Here is an 11,766-nt window from a genome sequence, read left to right as displayed (position 1 = left end):
TACAAATGAAGGGTATAAAGTGTGAGTATGAACAAAAAAAACCAACGCTGTTGCTAAGAGGAATGAATGGTTTTATTCATCATGGCAACACAGAGCTTTAGGAATATATACAGAGGAGAATCTGGGAGTCAGCCTATCACTTCGAGTCCTCTTCAGATTTCTTGGCGTAAAACCTTTCTCGCAATTTTCTCCACGTCCCTTTTTTCATGTCTTCCATCTGTTTCAGAATGTCTGCAAAAGAGAAGGGAGAGAGAGAGAGATGGGGAAAGAGGAAGAAAAGCAGGAAAGCAAAGGGCTGAAAGCCCTCTTATAAGAGCTTTGCCTTACAAATGTTTTCTTTTTTTGACTTTTTGTCTTAATGAATTTCTATTTCAGGGCCTGAGGCAAGTTTGTTTTCCCTTTCAATCAATTGTGCAGGGAGTCCCTTATCTCTAACAACTAATATTCAGTTGCCACGCACTACAGTCAAAGTTAGGAACTGGTGCAGAACAAAACGGCATTGGCTTCCTGCACCGTGCTTAATAAATGATTTGGCTGAGAGTCTTTCTGCATTGTGGCACCCTGTTTTCTCTAAGTCTAATACAAGATAAGAAGTACTGAAGGGAATTTGAACATGATGAAATGGAAGCCAAGTATTTTTTGAGCCACGTAGGAAATGTGGATTGCTTTCATACAGCTCCTGCCATTCTATCTCAAAGAGCCCTTACAAACCCTCTGCCATTCCTGCCCACTGCAAAAAACACAATTGACTTTTTGTCCCAATAGATTACTGAGACTCTCCTCAATTATGCCTGAACTTACACCTTTTTAACCATCCTAATATACCTGCATGGCAGTCCCAATCAGTCCTTTAGTCACAAGTGTTTAGTAGAAGTGATGAAGTGAACACCACAAAGAATAGAATGTAATTTATCTCCTGCATTGATTTACTCCCAAGTCACAGTATTAGTACCTGTTGCTAGGATCATCTTGCAGTCTTGCACTGTCACTCCAGTGAAGCTTGTGTCTTTCAGGCGTGGATACTTCACAAACAAGCAAGTAGGTGAGAGAAGGAGAGACAGAACAAGGTGTTACTTGCAGTGCACAGAAGAGGTAATACGCCACCAAATAATAGAGCTCTACTCATTTTCGGTCAAGAACTAAGAATTGTGTTCATCCATAGCAAAAAGTATCATCAGCATTGTTCAGACACGCCATGAAGGCCAGCAGCAAAGCCAGGGAGACCAAAGGCACAGGCAGTGCAGCATCCACCTGACTTCTCATTTACCTGCTGTATGCTCAGAGCCCCTGCTGGGAAGAGGCAATGCACTGCAGCAGGTGGTGACTGGCCCACTAAAGGGCTGGCAATGGCTAACAATAAACCTCACCTTGTTTTTGTAGTAGTTGTTGTGGATTCTGACTAAGCTCTCATACATTTGGTCACAGGTCTCAGGATCGGCAATCTGGAAAGCGACAGAAATATCACACAAGTTTTATTTTAAAGCCTGCATAGCAGAAGATTTCATTTGAGCTGAAAGCATGTGAGAAGGACAGTAGAATAGTTTCTTAGCGAGTTCTCAGTGCAACGCAGGATGCTGGTGACCCCTGAATGCTGCTCCTGAATGCAGAGCATTTTCTTTCTCCTCCACTTCTGGCCAGCTTGGCCTACAAGAATAATGAGGCACGTAAGTTCTAGAAGGGACCTTGAGTTCTGCTCACAAAGATATGACAGCTCAACTGTGAATGCACAGTGAATGTGAAGATAGCTGGATGGTTTTCTTCTCGTGCTTATTGGCCAGCACTGTGAAATCTGAGCTTTCTCTGCTCAGAGGCAGGTTTTGCCTCCTGTTTCATTCTAAAGGATCAAACAGGATGAGGTACCAGGATGGAAAGTAGAGAAAATCCTGGTGCAAGCTAAAAATAGTTTAAAATTGATTAGGGAAAAGCAGCATGAAAAGCACTGAGCAGCTTGCATAGGGTAAATGGATTTCTATTTTGGTCCAGTAAGTTGGAAAGATTTTGCTAATACCTAAAACACTCCTCGGTGCATCCGACAGGTGCCTCTGCCTTGCAGAGTCTGTTCAGCACTGTGAATGGCATGTCATCTTGTTTTTCTGATTTATAGTGAGGACCAACTTGACCAGAACTCTGCACTGCTGGCCAATGACATCGAACGTCAACGATTAAAATGGATACATGAATAAGAATAGTATCAGCCATAACAAGGCAGGATAAAATGACACAGCTCGTCTGTCCTTGGGGTGCTGGCATGGGTTCAGCACAAGCAGGGTAATGGTAATGCCTCCTCTGTACCAGCTTGGAACCCAGGAAAAGGCTCTCCTGCTACAGCACACAATGGCTACTGCAGAAGAGGGGATAAGGGCCAGACAGGCTGTCAGGCACCACCAAACTGCAGGTGATTTTCAGCTTCGCATATTTTACAGCCACTTTTCAAGTGACCCTGCTGATGTTTTAGTAATGACAGCAGAAATAGCTATTAAATAGCACTGCCTGAAAAAAAAATCAGCAAGTCTTCCTCCACGTGAATAAAACAGACATTTGGCTGACAGAGTATCCTTTAAGGCTCGAGCGCTTCTCTCATACATTCCTCCTGCTGACTGCCAGTACATTTCCTTTCGCTGTATTAAGCCTTTATACATACAAATTGACATCAGTGCTGCAGGCATCAATTTAGGTTTTCAAGACCGGTGGCAGCTTGGGGATCTTGTGACCAATCGGTGCAGCACATTCAGCTGTCCTGAGCGTGTGGAAAAGCAACAAGCACTTCCTGCAACGTCTGCTGCAGATTATCCTGGTGACCAATATGGAATTAGGAGCTGTAATGGCACACTGCAGTAGAAAGAGCACATCTGGTTTTTATGCTAAGAAAGGGCACGTTAGATATGTGAGGGGAAGGTTCCGTTTAACTAACCTCATTTCCTTTTATGACAAGGTCACCCATCTAGTAGAGGAAGGAAAGCCAGCTGATGCTGTCTTTTTGGATTTTTGTAAAGCTTTTGATACTGCTTCTCACAGTATCCTTCTGGACAAAATGTCCAGCATAAAGCTGGACAAGAACAACCTATGGTGGGTGAGCATTTGGCTGATGGGTTGGGCCCAGAGGGGACAGATCAGGCTGGTTGGTCTCTGGCACTTCCCCAGGGCTCTGTTTTTGAGCTAGGTCTCTTCAGTGCCTTCATAAATGATTTGGATGTAGGACTAGAAGGTATTTTGAATAAATTTGCTGATGATACTGAACTGGGAAGAGCTGATGACACAGCTGAAGATGACTTCCAGAGAGATCCAGGCAAATTAGAGAGGTGGGCAATCACCAACCAAATGAAGTCCACCGAGAGCAAGTGCTGGATTCTGCACCTGGGAAGGGGCAACCCTGGCTGTACATACGGACTGGGGGATGGGACACTGGAGAGCAGCCCTACTGAAAGGGATGTGGGAGTCTTGGTTGAAAGCAGGTTAAATGTGAGCCAGAAGTGTGGCCAGATGGCCAGGAAGGTCAACTCTACTCTGGGGTGCACTGAGCCCAGCACTGCTAGCTGGTTGAGGGAAGGGACTGCCCCACCATACACTGCATCAATATGGCCTCACCTTGAGTACTGAGGGCTTCTTGTGCAAAGTACAAAAAAAGACATAAAACTACTAGAGAGCATTCAAAGGAGGTCTACAAAATGGTGAAGGGTCTGGAAGGAAAGATGTACGAGGAGCAACTGAGGTCCCCTTGGTTATCCAGCAGAGGAGCTGAGGGGGGGAGGCCTCACAGCCCTGCAGCTCCTCAGAGAGAGCAGATGGGCAGTGCTGAGCTCTGCTGATCTACCACAGAATGTGAGGGAATGGCTTGGAGCTGTGATGGGGGAGGTCGGGAGGTGTGAGGTGAAGGTTTTGCACCAGAGGGTGGTGGGCATGGCACAGGTTCCCCGGGACAGTGTTCATGGTTCCGAGCCTGCCAGTGCTCAAGTAGCATCTGGACAACGTGCACAGCCACATGCTCTGATTTTTGGTTGGACTTGGACTCAATGTTATGAGGATGGACTGAAAGAGCTGAGGCTGTTCAGCCTGGAGGAGTGATGGCTTAGTGGGAGATGTGATAACAGCCTTTCAGAAACTAAAGCAGGGCTGTAAGAATGGGACAGACTCTTTAGCAGACAGTGATGATAAGACAAAGGGAAATGACTTCAAACTCAAAGAGGGGAGATTCAGTATGGATATAAAGAAAAAGTCTTTTACAATGAATGAAGGTGGTGAAGCACTGGCACAGATTGCCGAGAGAGGTGGTGGAAGATCATCCCTGGAGACATTCACCATCAGGACGGACCTGGCAAAGAGCAGCTTGATCAAGGTGTAGATGCTCCCGTTCAGTGTAAGGTGATAGAATCACAGAATGGCACGGCTTAGAAGGGACCTTGAGGATCACAAAGCTCCAACGCCCTGCCACACTCAGGGCCACCAAACTCCCCATTTCATACCAGCCCAGGCTGCCCAGGGCCCCATCCAACCTGGCCTTGAACACCTCCAGGGATGGACGGGGCATCCACAGCCTCTCTGGGCAGCTGTTCCAGCACCTCACCACTCTCACAGCAAACAACTTCCCCCTGACATCCAACCTCAATCTTCCCTCCTTCAACTTCAAACCATTTCCCCTTGTCCTGCTGTTACCTGCCCTTTCCAAGAGCTGACTCCCCTCCTGTCTGTAGGCTCCCTTTAGGTACTGCAGGCTGTAATGAGGTCACCCCACAGCCTTCTTTTCTCCAGGCTGAACAAGCCTAGCTCCCTCAGCCTGTCTTTATAGGGAGGTGCTGCAGCCCCCAATCATCTTTGTGGCTCCTCTGGACCCTCTCCAACAGCTCCCTGTCCTTCTTGTACTGGGGGCTCCAGCCCTGGATGCAGTACTGCAGATGGGCATCACAAGAGTAGTGCTCATTAAAGGCCCTTTCCATCACTGAGGACTCTGTGATTCCTCGCGGCTCCCTTCCAATTCAGGATGCCCTACGATGCTGCAGTTCCTCAGCACCGCCTCCCATGCTGTAAAGCACTGCAGCCCGCCTCTCCATTTCCATTCATTTCAGTTCCAATTCAGCACCACGCCCCGCCCCGCCCCCACCGCGAGGAGCGCCGCAGCACGCATGCGCAGCCCCGCCTTTCTGCTTCTCCCCCACTCCCCCGTTACCGTTCCCGCTTAGGCCTCTGCCGCCCTCCCGGCGCATCTCCCCGCTCTCACCTGCGTGTTCTCCCCCTCGCGGAAGGCCTGAGCCACGCGTTGCCGAATGAAGACGCCCAAATCGCGCTGCCGCTTCGTCTCCTCCACCGGCCACTCCTCGCAGAGCCTCAGGAAGCGCCGGTACCTGGTGGCCGCCATGACGGTCACGTGACCGGGCCGGCGGGGCGGGGCCGTGCATGCGCAGTGCCGTCCAAGGAGGGGTGCGCACAGTGCCGCGCGGCGTGGTTGGTTTACTGGGTGTTGTGCAGCTCGGCGGGGTCCCTCCGTGTTGACATTGCGGCCATTGCCGGCAGCGTGGCGTTAGATGGCTGCTTTGATGCTTGGTTTTGTAGGAATGGAATGTTGTTTCTGCGTTAGATATAAAACAAAAAAAAAAAGGGGAAATTGATTGAAGAAGTAGAGCACAGTGTGTTTGTATTTTGTAACTTGTCCTTAGAAGCAGTTGATGTGAAAAGGTAGAAATACCATCTATGTTAGTATCATGCTTTAGAAATATTGTTGCTGAAGAACGTGATTAATTCTTGCTTGCAAAATGCAATAGTTTTTAAGTGCAAATAGTATAGGTGCAGTATTATGGACTAGAAGGCATGTTGTAGAGCTGTTCTGTTTGGACAAGAGACCCTCAGCAAAAGGAAAACAGACTTAACAAACATCAAAGCAGGCAGGCCTGCACACAAGGCTGGGTTGCCTTGCTCTGAGGGTAGGTTGGGATGCAACAGGCAGGCATCAGGATACTGCCCTCTGTCCTCCTTCCAAGCTTATCTGTAAGCAAGGACGAGCAGATGTCCAGAAACAACAACCGAGTGTTGAGTGAGCAAATGTGAGAAGTTAACTAATTAGCAATACATGTTTAGCTAGCAAAAATGGACGTCTAGCCAGTATCCGTATGTTTAGTTGAGCGTCGGGAAGATTGTGAACCTGAAGCACTCAGCCAGTGAGGAACCAGGGGAGAAGGAGATCAGCACTGAGTAATAGTGCATAAAAGATGTAAGGCTGTTTTCTGGGTGCTCTCCTGCTTGCAGGAAGCCCGCCATTACAATTGTGAATAAAATCTGCTTCATCAGAGATACCGTCCTGATACATTATTTGGATATTTCCAACAGTTTCTGTCTGCTTCACAACCTAGGGAGTCCTGGCCTGTGTTCGTAGAGCCATGGGATGGTTGGAGTTGGAAGGGACCTTTAAGGTTCCATTCCTTGTTATAGGCAGGGATGTTTTCCTCCTCCCCAGGCTGCCCACAGCCCCACCCAGCCTGGTCCTGAGTGACCCACAGGCTCCCTGGGCAGTGTGTGCAGTGTCCCAACACCTCATGGTAAGGAATTCCTTTTTCTGCCATCTCCACATGGAGCACATGAGGTTATGCTCACAGTAAATACTCAGTAACTGTGCTGGTGTATAAGGAGAGGAAAAAGGGAGCGGGGTGATGCCTGTGCAAGCAGCTGGGATGCCTCCATTTCTGCAGGAGAAACAAGGGGATCACATACAGCCCAGCTGCTGGCACCTTGCTTAGAGCCTTCCTCATCCTTCCCTGCTTGCAGGTCCCATGTCCTGCTCACCAGAGGCTCAGCAGCAGTGAGGGCTGAGGTAGGTCTGCATGAGCACAGAAGCTGTGAGGTGTGGACCACAATCAGCACTGACCACAGCATGCGATTGTGAGCCAAGGCAGTGGGTGATTCAGGCCTTTCACTGCTGAAGCAGTGTTTGTGGCTTTTTTAATAGTCAGCAGTGCTTGCGGGCAAGAAATATGCAATACTATGAACAATATTCAGTAAATAATGAGATATTCCCAGATGCACTTCAGGCCAAGTAAAATATGCAGCTGGGCCAGATGACTTAAATTTTCCAGCTATAAATTGCAGCAATTCTCCAGCTGTATGCAGTAAAATACAAGTGAAGGGCTCTCCCTTCAGATCTGGTATTTAAACTTGTGGGAATAATGGCTCTTTTGAAAACATACAGCCCTAAAGAAAAGATAGCATGATTTGAGGATGCTCTGGGAGTGAAAACGAGATGGACAACAGGTGAGAGTTGCTTAGACAACTTTATTTGTATTCCCACTCCCCAGTAACTGGGTTCTGTACCCCTGTTCCTTGTGTAAGGACTTCCCTTCCACCATGCAGGAAGGAATTATGTTTGTTCCATAATAAAGTCTGTCAACAAAAGCTGTAAACATTGAATCAGGTTGGTTTTTTTTTTTTGTTACCGTTTCCTCCAAACACACACATTATATTTGTACCAAAGAATTTTTAGGTAACCTTTAATATCCAGTCCCTGACATTTTTTTTCTTTAATCCGAAGCATAAATACCTTGATGTGAATGACTTTTTGACTACTGTCTGACAGAATCATCATACTTCAGCCCCTGAGGAGCTTCTTGCTTAGAAAGTTCTGGAAACATGCTCTGTTATGTAACCCACAGTGGGTATAAAGCCCTTTGCAAGGTCCACTTTTTGGTCTGAGATCTACCTGCTTGTACACCTTCAGCAGTACAGAACCAGGAGCTCTGCAGCGTCTGGCATATCTGTGCCTTAACAAAGCACCGTGCACCTGCGCGCTGTGGAGAAATGCTTGCAAGAACAGCTCTGTGCAGGTGGAGCGTGAATGTCAGGGTGTGCATTTTTCTTCCACTTCTGTCTTTGTGTTCAGCCTATAGCGCTGAGCATGAGTTGAAAGTAATGCTGCAATCTGTTAAGACCTGCCAGCTCATTTTAATAGTCTCACTTAAATGCACAATATCTGCTCAGCTCGCTTGGCTTGGTGAGCGTGGTGGAGGTGAGCAGGTCCTATTTTATCATTAAGACTCTTTCAAGTAATGCTTTCTTTTGGCTTACAAATAAATCAAGGACAGCAGTAAAACAAGAAAGGAAAATAAATCTTCTGATTGATTGCAGACAGAACAGATTCTTTCAGCTCCTTGCTTTTTATGGTTGAGTTCAGTAATGGCACGTAGCAGTTTTTGCACTTTCCTAGCAAGCTGTCCGTGCTCTCATTCCAAACCATGCACGTGACATTCTGCAGCTGGGAGGATCCTACGGACCCGATGCGGTACTTCTCAGGGATATCACGAGCAAACCCAGGCCAACTCACAGAACGTGTCATTTCCCTTCTGAAAGGTTCTGAAGGATTTTGATGAGGTTCTCTAAGCCGAAAATATAGCCGTGGTCCGGCCCGTCGTAAGTGGTGTGATTGCATTTGGAGCCTTTAAAAGTGGTGTGGGCAAAGTCTATCATGCGGACGTCGACTCTGGAGTGCGACGTGGTGCAGTTTGTTTTTTGGAAGTGCCCCTGGAGGTGATTATCCAAAGGCGCTGTGCTCTCCTTGTGCTCCAGTCCATCGTAAATGATGAGAAGTGAGCTGGAGTAGAACCTGTAAGAGCTCTGCTTCTTAATGACGGAGAGCAGAGCTTTCAGCTTCTGAATGATGGGCTCCAGGACGTCCGTTCTCAGGTGGTTGCCATTGCACAGGAACTGCTGCAGGGTTTGCCTGAATCCCTCGGGTGAGAGTTTCCTTCCGTAATATTTATCCTTGCAGAGAAAATGGCCAGCATCCGCTTGGTAAACCTTGGGGAAAGAGAGCAACAATGCAGATTCAGTGGCTGCCTTGCCGTTCAGTTTTTTCACATGCTCTGATTTCATCCTAATTTAAACATTTCGGACCCAGGCTGAGAAATGGGACACGGATCCCCTGCAGTGGAGCAATGCTGGCAGTGCACTGCAGGCTCCTTCCTCACTGAATCCCACTTCCTGCCTTTTCTGGAGATTTAAACTATTCAATTTAAGCCACTGGTGCAGATTCTTTTTGCATTCCAATAAATTACCCCTCTGTGAAACCTGTAGAGCTGTAAGTCATTGCATGTCATTACTGATTTATAGCATTTTCCCTCTGGCTACGTTAAGAGTCTGCAGTAGTACAGCAATGCCCCAGCTGTGTTCCTGCTCTCAGTACAAGCAGCAATAATGCTGTTTTCTTAAACAGAGAGACAAGAAGATGTAGACAGAAATTTGTATGTATGTGAGGCATTGGTAATCCTGAGTAAGAACTGGAAGAGTGAATTCAGAATTAGCTCACACACCAGTTGTATTTTAAAGGATAATCTGCTCAACAGAAGGATGGCAGAGACCAGGAAGGGACACAGCATTTGACGCTGTTTACATTGCTGTGCATGTTCCTTGTAATCATCATTGTCTTAATTATCCTTCAGGCGCAGCGGAACATTGTGACACCCGCTTGAAAACCGTGAATGGAAAAAATGTGTGGTTTCAGTTTCTGGTTTCGGTTTCTGGGAAGGAGGGCAGTGATTTTAATCAAGAGGAACCATAATATTTAGCAGGAAAGAAACCCTTCCTTCTTGCAGCAATGGGATGAGGCAGCTCAGTGAAGGCATGTGTGGGGCAAGGGATGCCTGCTGCTTTTCCCTGTGTCACGAGCTGAGCACACAATAGCAGATGCTGCTGCTGATCCTCAGCTGCTCCTATGGACAACCACCACCTGTGTAAGTAATCCCATCTCCAGAAGTCAAACAGAGCACGGGGAAAGGTTTGCCCTCCCTGTGTCGTATCCTATGCTGTCCCTGAGGCATCCTGATTAAGGATGGGATGCACAATCACATGGGTGGCTCTCGCAGTCTGTACTTGTTGGCAGAAACCAATGGAACGAGTTCAATTTACACCAACAAAGGGAGAATCCCTTCAGACCTGCAGCGTGGTTTCAAGCTGTGCGTTGGGCGAACACCCAGAGGAGCAGGGCTGCCCTCACCTGCATCCCACAGATGCGGACGCCCAGCGATGCGGAGGTGCTTTGTTCACACTTCTTGATGTGCCGTGCTTTCTTCTCCTCCGAGGCATCGTCCCCATGCTGCCGGGTTCCCATCTTTAAGTCCAGGATGCAGGGGTAGCTGTATTTCGACACCACGTTTTCAAGCAATAGAAACTCTGAACATGAGTTAAGGGAAACCCAATACTTTTAAATTCTAATTGAAAGAGGTCTTAAATCAGAGCAACTGCTGACGCTCTCCATAATAGCTCACAACTATAATGAGACTTTCTGAGCCAATTTTACCAACATGTCATTGCTATGGGCCCCTTGCTGCTGATTGCAGTTAATTTACTGTAGTACAGTCCTACCAATTAAAGCAGCAACAGCTCCATTCTCCAGTGACACTGTAGCCCAGGGCTGTCGATCCAGCACCTTTCCTCAGCACTGCGCTTACTCCAATGGGTGTGGGGGAAGTTGTTAAACTATTACTCACATGACTGGTGGGTAATGAAGTGTAATAGGAAAATAAAAGGCGAGGCAGCTGCTAATTCCCATATAGTTGTGTTTTTTAAATGTGTGCCAAGGGGATCTTTGACTTAAGCTTGGATGTTCTCTTATGGGAAATGTTTTTTTTCCTTCTTATTCAGACAGTGGGAAAGAAGGGTGCGTGCTGCTGCAATAAACCATACCTCGATTATGAGCTCTTATCTGCAGCCAAGACAGTGCTGGAGGAGAGAGGGGAAAAAGGATACGATGCAGTTTGTTCTCGTTATACTTGGAGGACATGCGGTTCAGGTGCTGTCTGTGACAGTGCAGTCCCCAGGGGTTGGAGCTGTTTTTTTCTGTCTGGTTTCTGTTTGCATCTTCCAAAAGTGAATCTGTGCAGTACTGAAGGTCTGTCCTCAGTCGCATCCTGCCCGGGCAGCTAGGCAGAGCACACAAAGGAATGTGTTTGCTTTATGAGCTCCAGAAGAGAATACTCCCTCTCTTCCCCCTCCTCCCTTTTGTAGAACCTCAAACTTGATAAGGTAAATTTTCTGGGGCTCTCAAAGGGAACTTATTCATCATGTCCAACCTGCAGAGATCTTTTGTTACTCCGTAAAAGTAATTTTCAGAAAGGCAGCTATTGCTGGATGCCAATGTTTTCTTTCATTATAATTTCAAAGTGTGCTTGGCTCCTATGAAAAGCACCATTCATAGCATCAATGCCCAGGGATCTCTATCTACCAAACAGGCACAACACAGGCAATTGTCCAACAATGGGAATGCTTCCCAGTTTAGAGGGGCTGGCTTTGGGGAAGGAAGGGGGGGGAGCAAGCAGGATATTTGCTCTCCTTGCAGGGTCATCTGTCAATCTTGCCCATCCACAATCCCTAAGAGCTCACACCGGGGGCTGTGCTTTCACAGGAGCAATACTGCTCCCTTCAGTCACAGCTGACCCAAGCCTTTTCTGAACCAATTTGAGATGAAAGATGTCTGGTGGAAAGCCTCTGCAGGGCCTGAGGTCGGGCCGTGCTTGCGAGCACTGCGATGCCCATCAGAGCCAGCCAGGGATGGGGACAGGATGGAATCCCCCTCGATGTGCAGTTGCTGCGTGGCTGCAGCTCTGTCTGCTTAGTAGCAATGTGCCCACTGTGCTCAGCATCTCATCTCGTGGGGCCTCCTCTCATTTTGGAGCTTGCTGTGTCTGGAGGCAGCAGCTTTAAAGCAACAGCATCTCAGCCATAGCTAAATCTTCTCTGCTCTGCCCACAGGGAGGAGGTGAGCCACAAAGCCACCGTGCTGGATGCAACTTTTGC

The 11,766-nt window shown here is 47.6% G+C and overlaps 2 protein-coding genes across 2 annotated transcripts in view; both read right to left on the bottom strand.

Annotated features, from left to right (window-relative positions):
- Window positions 1-54: 54 nt before the first annotated feature.
- On the bottom strand, window positions 55-5,384 carry LOC104914521 (ubiquinol-cytochrome-c reductase complex assembly factor 2). The gene is made up of 4 exons (XM_010724333.3): window positions 5,213-5,384; window positions 1,368-1,442; window positions 953-1,022; window positions 55-231 (listed from the first exon to the last, which is right to left on the bottom strand). The coding sequence occupies exons 1-4, from the start codon at window positions 5,348-5,350 to the stop codon at window positions 137-139; spliced, it is 378 nt and encodes a 125-aa protein (XP_010722635.1). The 5' UTR covers window positions 5,351-5,384; the 3' UTR covers window positions 55-136.
- A 1,850-nt stretch (window positions 5,385-7,234) lies between these two features.
- Window positions 7,235-11,766, bottom strand: part of IP6K3 (inositol hexakisphosphate kinase 3) — a 12,647-nt gene continuing 8,115 nt past the window's right edge. The window contains exons 4-6 of the mRNA XM_003214176.3: window positions 10,720-10,892; window positions 9,968-10,143; window positions 7,235-8,772 (exon numbers count right to left, since the gene is read on the bottom strand). Of these exons, the coding sequence (XP_003214224.1) occupies window positions 8,308-8,772; window positions 9,968-10,143; window positions 10,720-10,892 (814 nt within the window). The 3' untranslated portion in view covers window positions 7,235-8,307. The remainder of the gene's footprint in view (window positions 8,773-9,967; window positions 10,144-10,719; window positions 10,893-11,766) is intronic.

The sequence above is a fragment of the Meleagris gallopavo genome, chromosome 28, assembly GCF_000146605.3.
Source record: "Meleagris gallopavo isolate NT-WF06-2002-E0010 breed Aviagen turkey brand Nicholas breeding stock chromosome 28, Turkey_5.1, whole genome shotgun sequence".
NCBI classification, from domain to species: Eukaryota; Metazoa; Chordata; class Aves; order Galliformes; family Phasianidae; genus Meleagris; species Meleagris gallopavo.
The sequence above is the reverse complement of the archived record's forward strand: the minus strand, read 5'-3'. Positions and strand labels throughout refer to the sequence as shown.

What these genes read in the sequence shown, in the direction of transcription:
- LOC104914521 (XM_010724333.3), bottom strand. Translation starts at nt 5,350, where the DNA reads ATGGCGGCCACCAGGTACCGGCGCTTCCTGAGGCTCTGCGAGGAGTGG. An exon ending in GCGAGGGGGAGAACACGCAG is followed by an intron (nt 1,443 to 5,212) that starts GTGAGAGCGGGG and finishes GTCGCTTTCCAG; the next exon opens with ATTGCCGATCCTGAGACCTG. An exon ending in ACAACTACTACAAAAACAAG is followed by an intron (nt 1,023 to 1,367) that starts GTGAGGTTTATT and finishes TTGTTTGTGAAG; the next exon opens with TATCCACGCCTGAAAGACAC.